The sequence below is a fragment of the Halichoeres trimaculatus genome, unplaced genomic scaffold (assembly GCF_033239565.1).
Source record: "Halichoeres trimaculatus isolate MK-OKI-2021-1 unplaced genomic scaffold, fHalTri1.1 fHalTri1_scaffold_12, whole genome shotgun sequence".
NCBI classification, from domain to species: domain Eukaryota; kingdom Metazoa; phylum Chordata; class Actinopteri; order Labriformes; family Labridae; genus Halichoeres; species Halichoeres trimaculatus.
The window spans coordinates 21,695,834-21,712,297 of NW_027437190.1; the positions used below are offsets into that span (position 1 = coordinate 21,695,834).

Here is a 16,464-nt window from a genome sequence, read left to right on the forward strand (position 1 = left end):
TAATGCATCTTTGATTTAGAATTATCTCTTCAAAAAGATAGAACTGGAACGATTAACATCAATAGACAATGTATGAGTGTTATACAGAATGTGTTGACAGAGGTATGTAGGTATTGGATATTTGATGATCTTAAAGAACTGCTGTCCTGATTTGCCCATGCTGTGTTGTTCATGTTATTCTTTGTTTTTCTGTAAGGCCTCTTCTACCTTGGACAAGCCTGTCTTCTGACAGAGATGTTCAATTTGAATGAGAAAATACAGGTTAAATTTCAAAGTCTAAGAATGCGGCACTGCTGATTTCAAATCACTAACTTTTGGAGCGCAGACCTCCACCACATCAGCAGGGAAAACTTGGACAAGCTACAAAGACCAATTTAAGGTAGGATACTCCTTTAAATCCTTTCCTGTTTGCTCAAAGCCTTAGTCAATGACAGCCCAAGAGCAGACGGAAAATAAGTTGCATTTAAATCTCTGGGAAGACACCATGTGTTTAGTTTGGAACAGCCTTTGCTTACGGTCTGCAGGATGCTGTTTGGTAATTTGTAGAGAACTAAGTGGGAGGCTAAGGTGGTTATTACACAGCGAGCCGGGAAGTTTCAGGACAATTCCTTTAGTTAATTGTCCTCTCTCCTCTACTTTAACACCCATTCAAGCAGCTTCAAACCAGCTAACTATCATGCTCACAGGCACCTGTTTTCACACATCTCGCACACACTCAAAATGTAGATGCTGTTGACAGAAGTGAAAAATAACAAGAAGGTCAAATGCCTTTTTTCTTATTTTTTATCCATAAATTGCTTTTTTGTATTTGTCTTGCTAATATGGATTGCTTTGTAGTGTTTTAGTACTTCATGTTCCTGATGTGTTGGTTTTTTGTGTCCCTCCAAAGTGAACCATCATCACGCGTAAAAGAGCTTGAGAGCACCTTTTCAGTCCACAGAGGTGTGACCCTGACATATGAAGACAGTGATAGACGATGCTGGCCAGAATGTAAAACAATAAGTGACTTGTCTGATGTCTGCAACACACACATTCATTCACACACAAACACACCTGCACACACAACACATCAGAGAGGAGATGAGAATATGAGCCAGCTGTTAATGAAAGGTTTTGTAAACAACCCACCCTGACATTAAAGAGAGATGATTACTACTCTGGAACAAAGCAGTGACGGACCGGGTTTGCATAGCTAATACACACACACACACACACACACACACATATACACACACAAACATACACAACCACACAGAGCATGACAGAGAGGGAAAGAAAAGGAAGTCATCGCACGTACAACATAAAAGAGCACCTTCTGTTGATCCACTGTGAGACATTATCATCATCACTACAGTACACAAAGCGGCATGCACAACTGACACACACACACTAACACACACACATGCACACTCTATAAATTCACACTTTCTATTGAAGCACAGCAGGATATTATCATAATCCCCAACAGGTACGAGGCAGAACACAATCAAGGTCACCTCTGCCGCAGTGAATGGAGAGTGGCTCTGATAACAGCAGACTGAAGGAAACCCAACTTTTAATCTGCCTACTAACGGCAAGAGGATGGAGGAGGAGAGCAAGAGAGAAACAAAGGAGGAAGAGAACTTCAAAGATATCAAAGTCTGTGTGTGTGAAATTACAGAAGAATGGTATGTCATCGTTTCAAAGTTATCGGGTTCAGTGGTAGTCTAAGTTTTTATTCGGTGAATCTCTTAGTTCACTGCAGAGCGCTGACAGGTTCACCATGTGAGGATAAAACAAAAAGACCTTTGGTAATTGTCTAACCAGATGTGCTGACGCTGCTCTAACACCATGTGCTTCTCTGTGCCTAAAAAGGCATTTGAATTACATTACATACATTTGAAGGAACAATGTCTGTCAGCAAAGACACTGACTTCACAGCACCAGAGCTAAAAAGAAACCTGATGCTTTAATTTGTAGCTCTAAACTTGATAAACTTTCATGTTAAAGCTTCTGTTTGCATCTGCAAAGATGACACTGTACAAAGTAAGTCAGTGTATTTGTGGCGGCAACATCTCTTCATTCAAAGACTATGCATTTATTTTGTGAAAAGAGCAAATTAGGTATAATATTCTCAGATTATTTACTGTAAACTGAATTTTAGTCCATGGCTCAATATGCTGGTCAATAGATTATTTTAACGGCTCGGTGAGGGTTAACAGAGATTGCAGTCTGCATGAAATTTAGTTGATTTACTATCAATATATTAATCTCCTCACAAGAGCCAATTTATTACATATTCATTGATGCAAAGCGTCTATAAATAAGTTTTATAACGCGGTTAATTGCTCCATACTCCCTTGCTTGCTCTCCCTCTGTCTCTATGAGCGGGTATGAGAGTGTATGTCCCTCTCCTGCATCGTCAGCAAAAATGGAGCGCACATATTGCAATACAGAGTAAAATTATATTGTGCAAATCATATATAAGGGTTATAGTCCATAAAAATGATGACGCACGGTATATACTTATTGGAAGCTGTGCTGCTTTAAACTATATTCAATAATCACAAATTCTTGAATATGTCTCTCCAAGAGCCCCACAACAAGAAACACAGCCTACAGGATGCACCCACCCAAACACCAAGGAGAGTGTCTTTGTGTTGGCTTGAAGCGATGATTAACTGTTAGAAACATTCACATAGAAGAAGAAGTCAAGTGTCTCAAGTTTGTACGTCTCTTGGCATGCAAAACTTGACCTTCTTTTCACTTCATCACACAGAACTTACACCAAACTGTTATTGGAAGTATTAGGCATTTAAATCTGAGTACATCCGAGCAGCCAACTAAAAGAACATTTTGGTTTCAGTGACAAATGGACAGAGAGCCAGACGGTTTTGTAGGGAGGGGAGGAAAACCACACAGACATAAGAACACATCATGGCTCATTCAGCGCTTAATATCAGGAGTCACCTAATATCACTCAGCATCGCATATGCTTAAGAGTTTTCTCAAAGCAGCACTGTGAGTGATTCATCACTGAGGCATGGATGGTTTTGGCATCTTTTACTCTCACTTGGTGGGTAAGTAGACCACCAGGCAGATGAACGCTTTGGTATTGATTTTAAAGGTGTGATTTTGTTTTAACCAGCCACAAACTCCTCACTGAGGAAACGCTTCACAGTCAGATCAAAGTGGACGTCGAACAAACAACAGGCTCAATTTTGAAATGCTTGCTGATCTGTGGAGATAGCCTTAAAGAGAGGACATGATCGTCTGTTTTCCCCACTTCCAAACATTTCTATGGAAACTGTCTGAGGAACTCTTTAAGCAGAGTTCTACTCAGTGCAATTTATTTTATTTAAACAGTCGTGTGAGCCTAGGATTAGTGTGTGGCTTCCTCTCTTGGAAACAGTATTTGTGTGTGTTTGTCCTACCTCCAGAGATTTCGTTGGCATCCTCAGGAGGTGCAACTGACTCAGTCAGCCTTTGAGGCTCAGTCTTGTCTCCTCCATCACTCTCACCTCTTTCAGCTGTGACAGAGGAAACAGTTTCACGTTAACAAATTCCTATAAATAATCAAAATGTTTTTCAAAGATGATAGATGAAACAAAAAAGCAGTTATTTAACTGAGATCTTTTCAACTTTGATCTTGACATGTGACACAAGGGAGATGACATACATCTAAAAAATAAAATAAAGCACTGGTTAAGATGTAGCAGAGTAGATTATTAACAAGAACAGTGATGGATGCATGTTACATATTATATCTGTGTCATTAGAAACTTTGTGGCCAAAAAGTCAACAGCATGAAAACTTCCCACACTAGACAGTGAAAAAACCTCAGAAAGAAGAATAATTAGTCTTGAGAGAGTGAATAAGGGCAAAAGATTACAGAAGTGCTGATTGCCTTGGACTTCTAGCCAATCTCAGTGGCAGAGAAAAGTCCTCCACACTACATTTCAGACACTACTTGACTGAAAGTGTACGGCAAAGTTTCTGACAACTTGTAAGACAATTTAAAGCATAATCCACTGGTGATTTTAAAACAAACTTAAGAGCTCAGATGCTTGTCATTACTGATCTTCGCTGCACACTGGAATGATTCCTTCACGTTCAAGTTAAAGTGCGCAGTCCAGCATGCACACTTGTTTTGGGGATATCACACAACAGACCATAAAACACTGATTAAACGTGAGCTTAAAAACGATGCTATCTGGACTAAGTTGGGTGTAATAGGCTGTTTGCAGCGCTATTACCTGGGCAAATACAAGTATTGGATCAGGACCCAGCATCAGCAGGTACACTGTGTTAAAAACTTGGATCTGGATCAGGGGCTAAAAAAGCTAATTGGAACTTGAAAGGACAAGAGAGGACTCAAAAGATGACAACACAAAGATGTAGAGAATAATATTCAAGAATAATAAAGTAGATTTTTGCAAAGAGGAGCTGGAGGGAGAGAAGACAATTTTGACAGTGAAGAATATAACGGAGCAGACAGAACATGTGAGAGCTCCACAGTGAGTGTTTTACAAAACAGAAATAAGATAAAGAGAAAAACATATACCTTTATGTCTGCCCTGAAGTGGCCTGCTCTGCTCACTGCCACTCACAGCAATGACACTCACAATGTAGTCCTTGGAGGGGTTGTAGTCTTTTATCACCACTTTGGTGTCTGATTTTGAAACTATGATTTCCCTCTGCTGACCACCTAACAAAAAGGAGAGGAAGAGGAGGTAAAAGTTACAACACGTCATTTGATTCAGTGCTTTTAAAAGCATTCTCATAACCAGGCTGATTTTAAGTAATTCGTTATCAACTCTGTGGAAAGAAAACATTTAATACAATTTCATAATAATTAATCATGGTGGATAAGTGTGTGTGTATTTCTTGGTGATTTACTTTATATATCTTAATAAAACCATAAGACATGTTACAAAACAGAGAAAAATTAAGACCCGGAGTACACGGTCCCACAACATGCCTCAACACTTTATCAAAGCCTAATCTTCAACCACCAAAACCCCAATGCCTGTGAAAAAAGTTCATTGCTGCATTCAAAAATCAAGTCGAGTCAAAAATGTATGATGCTAAGGGGAAACCACATATTTATGTGATCCAGAAAAACCGCAAAGTTATCTGGGTCTGAGCCTTTTTAATATGGAATGAGGCAAAAAGGAAAACTGTTCTTTAGTCTGACAAATGGCTTGGCATTCTTTTTGGAAATCAATGCTGCAAAGAGGAGAGGGATCACTCCCTTGTAATAAGGGCGCAAAAACCAGCACCCTTGATGGTATGGTAAGCATAAGAGCACATGGCCATGGCATTGTTAATGCAGAACAATATATACCTTTGCATACAGGTTTTAGGGTAAGTCATGCTGCCATCTAGGCAATGCCTTTTTCAGGGAAGACTTGCATACTTAAGAAAGACAATGCTAAACAACATTCTTCATGTATTACAGCAGCTTGCCACTTAAGTAGAAGAGTCCAGGTGCCAAACTGGCCTGCCTGCAGTCTAGACTTATCACCCACTGGAAATGTTTGGTGCATTATGAAATAATAAAACACATCAAAGTCGATGCAAACTGTTGAACAGGCAAGAATGGGCCAGCGCGTCACCTTTGAAACTTCAGAAAATGATGTGTTTTACATTTACAGAGTCCATCATTAACCTCCAAATTCTGTTTTTAATGTTATTTTACATCTTAAGACAATGATCAAGTTAAATACCACTGCTCTATTGTGATGTGGGTTCTCTGCAAAGTCTTGCGCCTGAATAACAAATTTCATAATAGGAAAACAGTACGTGAAGGGGAACAGAAATCGAGGGAAGAATATTAGAACTAGAGATAACAAAACACAATCCCTGCCCAGGTTCATGTTTAAAAACACACTTTGGCTATGAACCTTGCTTATCCTCCTCCTACCCTCAAATGAACAGTGAAAACTTTTTGCCTTCAGTTGACTTTCATTCCAATCTGCTGCAAGTGTCTGATGTCCTACTTTCTTGTCTGAGATGCCCCCGACATACATTTTTTTTTATAATGTTTTGACATTTTATTCCAAATGTGCTTGTCCTCCTGCCCTTTAGATTTAATCCCCACAAAATTCCTTTAAGACATCCCACCTGTCTGGCCTCAGCTAACTCTCAATTACCGCCTCAGTCTGTGTTACTGCGGGTTTGAGACAGTAAACAGCCACCCATGCCAAGAAGGGTTTCTAGACTTGACCCAACTTCATTGCTATTGACTATAGACCTTTTGCTGGAAAATATTTGTATTGTGGCACAGTAAAATATTTTTAATAAATTACAATTTGACTTCAATACCACCAAAATAAAGATGAGACTGAGCAAAAGCACCATAAAATAAGCCTACACTGTCAAACACTGAATCTTGTTGTGGCTTCAATCTGCTTCATCTGACACTACTGATCTTTCAATTCTGGTTAAAAGGCTCAATAAATGAGCCATTCTCTTGGGGCTTGTTCTATCTGTCAATCAGCAATTATCAAGATGTCACAGGAAACCTTGATTCTTTCATTTCCTCAATACTCTGTTGGGTAATGTGGTTCAAGCTTTGGTCCTCACCACACATCTCTCTTTGGGATTATGTTTGCCAGTTGAGCTGCATTCACAAAAACCAAAATGCAGATTAAATGCTTTTTTTTAAAAAAAAAACTGGTACCTTATGGGGTATTTACAGGAGTATTTTATATTAACTGAGTTTTCCCATTTTTATTTTCTTTATCTGCTGCTGGGGCTGAAATAAAATAAAATAAAATTAAACAAACAAACAAACAAACAAACAAACAAACAAACAAACAAACAAACAAATAAATAAATAAATATAATAATAATAATAATAATAATAATAATAATTATTATTATTATTATTATTATTATTATTATTATTATTATTATTATATAAATAATAATATATATAATAAATAAACAATATAACTGGTAGTGTTATTAGTTGCTCTTGGAAATTAAACCTTGTATTAAGTACCAACTATCCACCAGTGGCAATGTCTTTTTGAGGAACTGGTCCCTTAGTCATGTTTTCCCTCCCTCCACATACCCAATGGTGATTGTGCCTGTGCCTTTGTGCCTCTGTTTGTGGCTGTGTGAATACTTTTTTTTTTTTTTTTTTGAATAAAGAAATCATGTTTTAATTTGATTTTATTAGGTGCTTTACTGGTATTTCCTACTCTGTGTGAGTTCAAAGCTAACTATGTTAAACATCATTTTTGTCTGAAGAGTTGTAGACACAGAGTCAAGGTTCTTATTTTCAAAATTTGAGGTCATGAAATTATTCTGTCCCCTGTAATAAATTTCCAGCCCTCACAACCGAAGCGTGTCTGTGCTTGTGCCCTTTCCTGAGCAGTTAATCCCCATCAGGCCAACAGGTCAAATTATCTCCCCATTTCAATTTTGACCCTGCAATCAATCTAGCCATCAATAAGGTGTGTCCGAGAATGTGTGCTTCCTCAGCTCTTCTTTCCCCTGTGCAGGCAGAGTGATGACTAATGATGCCTTGAGGAGAAAGAAGATAAATCCTACTGAAGGGGACAGCAAGTCAGATCAGGTAACAGCACGGATAAGCATTCAACTAGATCTCGAGCCATTACAGGTAAACCAGATATCATAGCTTAAACATAAAGGGGTCTGCAATCATGGGTCTTTTGCCATTTGACCACAGCTTTACTGAGGCCTAATTTTTCTCAGAGCTTAACAACCTTTTCCAAACCTTTTGTTACATCCAAGATGACAAAAGCAAAAAGTTAAATTTTTTTGACCACAAGGAACTGTCACTAATTTTTGTTTAAAAGAACTAAGTCAAATTGTTTTAACACTGGCAGAGTAAGTCTGTCTTTCATTCACAGTGTGCTTACAATTCTGAACATGACAATTTCATGAGATTTTTTCCCACTGACAAGACTTTAATGAGAAGATCACTGTGACTCTGAGGTCTGCACAGTAAACATGAAGAAGGGAAATGTTAACAATCATTTGTCAATCTCTTGTTATTTTTTTTATGTCAAAAGGGACCCCAAATGTATTTTTTTTCTAAATCATATTGCTTGATTTTCCACAGAAACATAATAAACCTAACGGGCAGTAGTGCAGAGCTGCAGAACATGGACAGGATAGACATACCATTTTAGTTTAGTAAACTCCTGATGCAAAACTTTAAAATGAGTCAGATTTGTTGTTTGCCCTTTCAGATTATCCACTGATCCTAAGATCATGTAAACAAGTTTGGCATTGAACTTTCCAAGTGTCGAATTATTACTTTAAATCAGGTGAAAGTCAAAATACAAACAGATTATTTTCTTTGCATAATCTCTAGAACAGCTTGCAGTGAGCTGAGTGACTAATTTGTGGAAAACTCATTAAAACCACCCTCTCTTCATATAAGAGGTTTAATTAAGAACATTTTGGAAAATATGGCAAAAAACGGATGCTTGTTTGAGACCTCGAGACCAAGATATTTTTAACTGCTGTCAGAAACATTTTAAACCAGAACAAAAACAAAATGTTGGCTTGAATTTAATGGCATCCTGCTTAGCAAAAATGTGTTGTTATAAATGTGAAACAGGTCCTGTACAGTCATCAGAAAGCACACAGACATCAGGAGGTTTTTCCCCAGGACAATTGTGTTTAAAACAAAAGCAAAAATGTTACACAGGGATCCCACAAGCTAAGTTAAAATTAGAAAAAGACCTTAATACATTACATCCAAGTACCTCTCTTGACTGTTTAGAATTAAATCAACAACGGCCATGCAGAAAGAGGGGAGGGATAATAATCATGCAAACCTGTATACCTCAAATTAATAACTCTACTTTAAATTAAAAACTGTTCCTGTTTCAAAAGATCTCAAACTACATGGAAAAACGTTCATCCCTTCAGCTGTAGCATTCGTAGGTTTAAGCATTTCCATACAATTAGAAGTAACAGTTTGGACTGACCCTGAAATCACCTGTCAGCTGTTAAACAGAGGCAGGAGAGTAAACCAAATCAACCTGTCAGTCTTAATTCTAAATTTCTCTCCTCGGGTCAAACCAGGAATTATTAAAATAGCTTTAAAAAAAATCCAACTTTGTCTCACTTGTTGAAAGGTAAGCTGTCGTCAAGCTTGCGTATAAAACAAAACAAAACAAAGCAGGGTCCCTTACTGGGCTGTTGTATCACCTCCCATTTGCTTCGTTTTTAAAATCTGGCATACCAACACAGCTGATACCAGTTACTCAGCTGGTTATAAGTTGTTATTTTCGAAAACTAAAAGAGAACCCATTGCCAGCTTTTGCTTTTTCTAGATCCACTCGTGTATAACGGTTTACTTCAGCTAAAAACTAGTGCTGCGTGTGCCTCATTGAACCAACCTGTAACTTTATGTACTGTTATTGCAACAGCAATCAACACTGTGACTGGTTATTTGTAGGGATGCACCGATCACAGTTTTCTGGTCGATCACCTATCTTCTAAAAGCCTGACCTACCAATACCGATTTGGGCCAATACCAATTTTAATTGAAATCAAGTGACAGCATATACCTTCCAATCTTATTTGATTGAAAATCATTGAACACCTGTGAACAATAAAGTCTTTATGTTTTAACTTAAACAACCAGTAAAGTGTCCTGAGTTTTAGGTCTCAGAGCAAAAAGTAACAATCAGACTCTCCTAAGGGTATATAAGATCAGTTTCATGTGTAAAGATGGGCCACTGATTACCGATCACCAATCCCCGATCCCCAATACCTCCAAATTGAGGAAATCGGCACCGATCGATCGGTGCATGTCTAGGTATTTGCTGGCTATGTCTGATGAGCAAATCAAAACTTATTTCCCAGGTTCATACTGCTGAATTAATAAGTCAGTATACAAAAAAATGTTCTCAAACAATAGTGTTATTACACGACCTGATATGAACCACACAAAACAATACTAATGTGCTTTCAATCAATATGCACAATTTCCCTAACAGCTTCCATTGAACTACAACCTAATTGAGCATCCAAAATCACAAAAGCTTTCTTCACCACTTTTCGTTCCATTCAATGGTTGGAAAGCAATCATGTTTTCCAGTATACCCAAATTGTCTTCTAAATGGTTTCAGAAAACATTGCAGTTGCATACACCAAAAAAAATCTTCACTTTTTTACCTCAGGGTTTGGCTATAGCTCCCCTGAGATTTGAAAAAGTAAATATCAACATCTGGTACTGATAAATAAGACAAATATGCAACAGACAACCCACACAATTTGAATCTTAGAATTAAGGGTAGACTACTGGACGGACCGCTTATATTTGCTGATTTTAACGCAAGTCATGCACTTTCCCAGAATAAAGAATGTTGGCGTTGGCTAAGAAGCACAGCCTAAAGAAAAAAGCTGTTGATGCAATGAATAACATTATACACAGAGATACAATCTGATAATTGAAACACATGGGGCATTGTACTGCAGAATATAATCAGTACAAGAAACAACAACTAGGTATGTTTTTGGTAAAAATGAGTCATCCTTGACCTCAAACTGGATCCTTATCCAGTTGGACTTTAGCTGTTTGTCTCTAGTAATTCTCTGAGGAAAAAACGGATGATACATCGAGCCAAAAGGTTAGCTGCCACTAACGGGCCCTTTTGTGTTCCAAAATGGTGTTTCATTCACAAAAGAAGGACTGAAGCCAGTGTTAACAAGCTTTACTCAGAGTTTTTCACCTCATCTGACTTCAGGGTACAGAGAGACAGAGAAGACAGGACATAAAGAAACCTTTACATGCTGTCTTATAATCAAAGAAAAAATCTTTATTAACTTCAAAGTGTTCACACTCATAATATGTTAATACCCTGAAAGCCTAGAGTTAACTGCATTAGCTGAACTCCATTGTGCTACTACTGCACCCCCTCTCCTACAGAGGGATTTGGCCATAAATTTCAGCTTTTTGTTCTCCTTTGCTGCTGTGAAAGCAGCAAGAAATCGACAGACGAGGCGATTCTTTAAAAAGGCTTTTTGCTAGAATCAAGTTTTTATGATACAGAATGCTTATTCAGTCCAACTTTCTTGTTTTTAGAAGAGCTGTGTAAGAAACATCTGCAGTGTTCAGCACAGCATTAATACAGGCAGCAGTGCAGCAGTAGTTCAGGGATTGATGTGATGGAGATGTATGGCTGGGACAGAAGGTGCGCAGTGATTACATGATGAAGGCGACGTCAGTGGTAATTAGGCTGATTACTGACTACACCTTTATGCCTAGACAGAGAAGAGGTTATGCCCTGAGTCTATACGGTGATTTACTACTGACAGACGCTGGATAAAAGCAGGATGTCAGGCGTCAATCATGCCCACACCTCCATAACAAATCATGTAGTTTAATAGTGAATGATGACTTCTATGGCTGCCATTGTCTTTGGCTTGTCCTGGACTGAAGTCCCGCATGAGTCAGTGTCGCTCCTACCGTCCCGTGAACCTATCAGTCCCATTTTCAAATCTGCTGACAGCAAACACATTCCTTTGTCTCCAACTTGGCAGAGGCACAGGACAAACTTTGAGTCCTTCACATCTCTCCGGAGAGAGATCTCTTCAAAGGAGCTTTGATAAGAAGTAAATTTTATAATCCTATCTGACTGACAGAAAATTCAAGTCTTAATGGAGTCTTTAACCCAAAATTTAAAAGTGAAGTCCCTCTTCTCTTTGGCACAAAAGCAAGGTCTATATGTGTGTGTGCGTGTGTTTGTGTGTGTGTGTGTGTGTGTGTGTGTAAACTGCACATTGATCCTACCTGGTACACTGTTGTAGAGGAACAGATAGCTGTCAAAGTCTCCTTTGGGCTCCTTCCATGACACAAGGAGTTTGCTTGAGCTCAGCACTTTAAAACGCAGTCTCCTTGGACTGGGAACTGCAAAACAGTTAAACATATTTAAATCAGTTTGTAAAAAAAGTGAGGGATAAAAGCATGAATTAAAATACAGGTGAATGATAATGACAATAATTAAAAAGTTTCCTGTCACCAAAAACAATATGTGAACATGACACAAAGGCAATGATTGAACCCATTAACACCACCAAGATCACAAAATTTACCCCGAAAAAGAACAACGCAAGCCACAAAGACTCATAGAGGAAAAATGAATGTCTGGCCAGAATGACAGAGAAAAGGTTGAGTGAACACTAATTTGAATAGCCTGTATCCATGAAAGCAGCACACAAAACAGGTATGCATGGGATACGTCTAATCTTCAGTGCCAAACAGCATGCTTAAAATGAATGAACAACCCAGAGAACAGAGAAGAAACAACTGGTAAAAGTAGCTCCAGAAAATATATTTAGAGAAAATCAATCTGAGGTAAAAACAAGGCACAGGCGTGACCTGTGTGTTGACAATGCATATCACTGTTTCCCACTGTTGATCCTTATATGTTCCACATTAGTAGAAAGTCACCCTTAAGCATGACGATTTTGCCAACATAAAGTAACTTTACAGGTCAGCACATTTAAAACAAACATCAAACCGATGTTTCTGTCAGGAGAGACAAACTTTGAGTTGAGGTCAGTTTAAGTCAGGATGAGGATCACGTTAGTATAAGAGGGTTCTAATTTTATTGCGTACTTGATAATAAATGGTTTTAAGTCAGGGGTGGGTGATATGGCAAAAAAAATAATTCCAAAACTTTCTAATGGCAGAATAAAAATCTTAATTTCACAACCATTCTTTTTTGTTGTTGTTTTTGGGACATCTTTGCAAGTTACTGACCAGCACAATTTTTCTTTTCAAGAAGACATGGCCTGAATAGAATAATAATAGACAATCAAGGCCAAAGATCCAGCTCATGGTCTGCATCAAAGCACTTGGCCTGAGCCATATAAACAACACTATTATGTCATTGTATGAGCATTGAGCCGCCACAAGTGACAATTAGGGTTGCCAACCGTCCCGTATTAGCCGGGACGTCCTGTATTTGAGCCAAAAGAGGCGCGTCCCATACGGGACGTTGTTTGTCCTGGCCTCAGAGGTAAAGGCAAGATGCATATATTTTTTCTCTCTGTGCGCCATGCATTATGTGTCTGGCTGCCTGCCATGGCCGTGCTAACGGTCGTGTGACCCAGTCCCAGTGCGTGCGTGCTGTACTGTGTAGCGAGCATAGACTGTACGGTAGCGAGAGACTACCCCCCCGCGTCCCGTATCTCTCTGCCTCAAAGTTGGCAACCCTAGAGACAATAGATAGTGAAGTTTTAATCTATAATGAGCTAATATTGCCCTATCACACTCCCCCATAGTTTTGTAAATGAACTCAACAAATTTGGCAAAATACAAAATAGGTCAGAGTTAAGGGGTCAGCCCTGTGCTCTCTCATTTCAAGGACATTTTCAAAATTAGGTTTTTTGTTCATATAATCCCCTTTAATTTAAGCCCTATCATCCCACATAGTATTTGGAAGCACTTTATAGAAAGCAGTAGTAGTAATGAATGTAGGAGTGGCCTAGTAGTCTGGGTCGCGCCCTATCCAGGGCTGTGGCCTGTTCCCAGAATATCATTGCCCACTCTCATCCTGTTTCCTACTCTATCCACTGTCCTCTCCTGTCTGATTACAGGCATAAAAATCCCTTTAACTTTAAAATAAAAAGAATGAATTAGTAATTATGTATCAATCAAAAGCAGCAGAAATCTCCATAATCACAATCATTACATGAGAAAATAAAATAGGAAAAGCAAAAAGTGTTTGGGCTAAAGCAGAGTTTATAGATGCCAAAACTTGTTTTCATTTCCTTAAATCAGACAAACAAAACCAGATTTTGGAAATAAAAAAGGAAAGTGGGAACTGTGGGAACATAAGGCCTTATTTGGAACAAAAAAAGAAAACATCTTAGAAATGTGGGAACACAGGGTTTTGGGAACAAATGCATGCTCTCAAACTTAATATGCCAAAGAACTTTCTAAAGTTGCATTAACCTGTGAAGGACCCCCTTCCTCAGCAGCTGACCCAGAATGGTAATATGACTAACCAATCTTGTGTATCATGTCACGTGATAATTGTCCGTACAGTGCTGACATATAAAGACTTTATATTGGCCTTAGAGGAAAAGAAAAGTGTGATATTGTTTTGACAAACCTCAGTGGAAAATGTGCAGGATTTTCACTTGTTGATGATAACAGAGCTCCATCTTTGTCATGTGAAAATCAGATTTAGGCCAAAAATGGAATGCAGCGGGGTATTTTTTTTCTTAACAGAGAGAACTATTTATTTAGTAGAAAATAAAGTTAGTGTTGTCTAATTAGGTTAATCAGTTTAATATTCAGTGTTAAAGCACAATAATGAAAGTAGTTCTACATATTTGGTTTGAAAGACATGGAAGTGAATAAAGTCTAATCAATATTGGTAAGAAAAAATAAATAAATGTACATTTAGTTTACAATAGGTATGCTGGTGTTATTTCCTAGTCTATATATGTATTTGTAATTTTTTTTCTAATAAAATAAATTGACAAGAAAGAAACTTTTTTTTCCAGTTTTGATTACTTTTATACCAGCCCTCACTTTTCTGCTAACAAGTTGTCAAACAAAGACAATATTTTAAATTCTCCTCACTGTAACTTACATACCAATTTGACCATTTGTCATATGCAATTTTACATTTTCTTCACAACTTGTTTAAGATAATTACCACACCACATATCAAACATTCAAAATGCACAGGATGACTAGGTGTAATTACACCACACAGTAAGAATCTATGAATAATTTAAGTTTGTGACAGAGCCGGTGGATTAATGCCCTGGTATCATTTAGTGTGTGTATGATAGTAGGCGAATTGATTTGGCAGGCAGGGTACTAATAACAGGGTGAAAATTGCTTTGAATGCCCAGATCTTTGCTTTGCATGTAAATGAACACACACACACACACACACAGGCTATACGCACAAACACACACTGGTTTACAATATAAAAAGCACATTAAAAAAAAAACAAGCAAGCCAAAAGTGACCCTTCTTCCAATGAACAAATGTCAGGCTCTGTAAGTTGGAGGCTATGGCAGCTACAGCAACAATGATTAATGAACATGAACATAATTACTCCAATAGCTAAGGATGCTGACAGAACATGAGGGTGCGAGCAATAATTTATCCTTCAACAACCACCGCGTCTGTTCTTGTTTAACACTATGGAGCCATAAATATCAAGCACAAGCCCAACATTTCACACTTCCTCTAAATCTAGGTGCCAAGATACGTTAGATGTCTTCTCTTTTGGTTAAATACAGTAGAAATCATGACTAGACAGCTCAAACTCGCCCCTAAAATTACTGGGCATATCCACGTACATCGTAACAGTATATCTCATAAGCCAGAGCTATTAAGCTATTCATCAGGGAGAGTTACAGCTCTGGAATCTGCAAGACCCCATCAGATCTGTGCAAGGAGCTTTTTGCCAGGTAGTAAATGCAAGCCCGGCTTTTTGGCAGAACTTTGGTGACTACAGCTTAGCAACATTATTTAGCTCCAGTAAATAGTCTGAGTCACCAAACCTGATTGAAAAGATTAAACCAGAGCCAGAAAATTACATAGTTCAATTCTAAAGATGACATTCAGCATGTGTTTCTCAAAATGATTAATATCAAGTTTGAACTTCAGTAACCCCCTGATTTTGCAAGGAGTGTGAAAATCTTTTAAATGGAGACCAGTATAAAGTGGATTTATCTCGGTTAGAGAGATACAGGAAGAGCCTGATGCCACATTAAAGAAGCAGCATCTTCGGTTTAGGATTAGCAGCACTGAAAGCTAGCAGGTATCTGTGATAGCGCTGTGGTTAATGCTCCCTGTTCATTCCCCTGCTTCAGTTCATCTCCTCTGCAAGCCTTCTCTTATACATCTTCTCATCTGGCTTAACATCCATGCTGGCTTTTTATCGTCTTGCTAACTTCTCCCCCTCTCCTTTTCTTCCTACTTCCTCGGTTTTAGATGTAATTTTTCCTCCTATTTCCTTTTCATCAATCTCTCTTTTTAGTTCTAAAGATTGTGCTTTGTTCTTTCCTTTGTGTTCTCTGAGCTTTTTCACTCAATCTACTTTTTATGTCCAGCTTTTCTTTTGTTCCCGCAATGCTCTCTCCCCCTTCTTTCTCATCAACTTTCTCATATCTTTACCTTCTTCTTCCTATCCATTTCCTCCAATTTTCTCCCTTCTTGTCCTCTCTATTTCACTATCCTCTTATGCCTCAGCTTAGTTTTTATCCTTTTAATTCCCTGTTTTCCTCGTCCTCTCTCCAGATTAGCCTCAAACTGACTCCACGGTGAGTATTCAGGCTACTGTAGTTTCAGTAATTTGCAGGATTTATGGATGACAACTGCTGGCTTGCACTGTCACCACAAGAAAGCAACTGCACTGTACATACGGGAGACAAACTTGTGGATAAGCATGTGTGTGTTTGTGTTTGTGTGTGTGTGTGTTTGTTTGTGTTTGTGTGTGTGTGTGCATTATGTGC

At 38.3% G+C, this 16,464-nt stretch overlaps 1 protein-coding gene across 2 annotated transcripts in view; it reads right to left on the reverse strand.

The window, feature by feature from the left end:
• Positions 1-16,464, reverse strand: part of col14a1a (collagen, type XIV, alpha 1a) — a 129,287-nt gene that overhangs the window by 100,185 nt on the left and 12,638 nt on the right. For both annotated transcript variants that reach the window (XM_074682658.1, XM_074682656.1), the window contains 3 exons: positions 11,768-11,884; positions 4,544-4,687; positions 3,414-3,509 (listed from right to left, as the gene is read on the reverse strand). In XM_074682658.1, the coding sequence (XP_074538759.1) occupies positions 3,414-3,509; positions 4,544-4,687; positions 11,768-11,884 (357 nt within the window). The remainder of the gene's footprint in view (positions 1-3,413; positions 3,510-4,543; positions 4,688-11,767; positions 11,885-16,464) is intronic.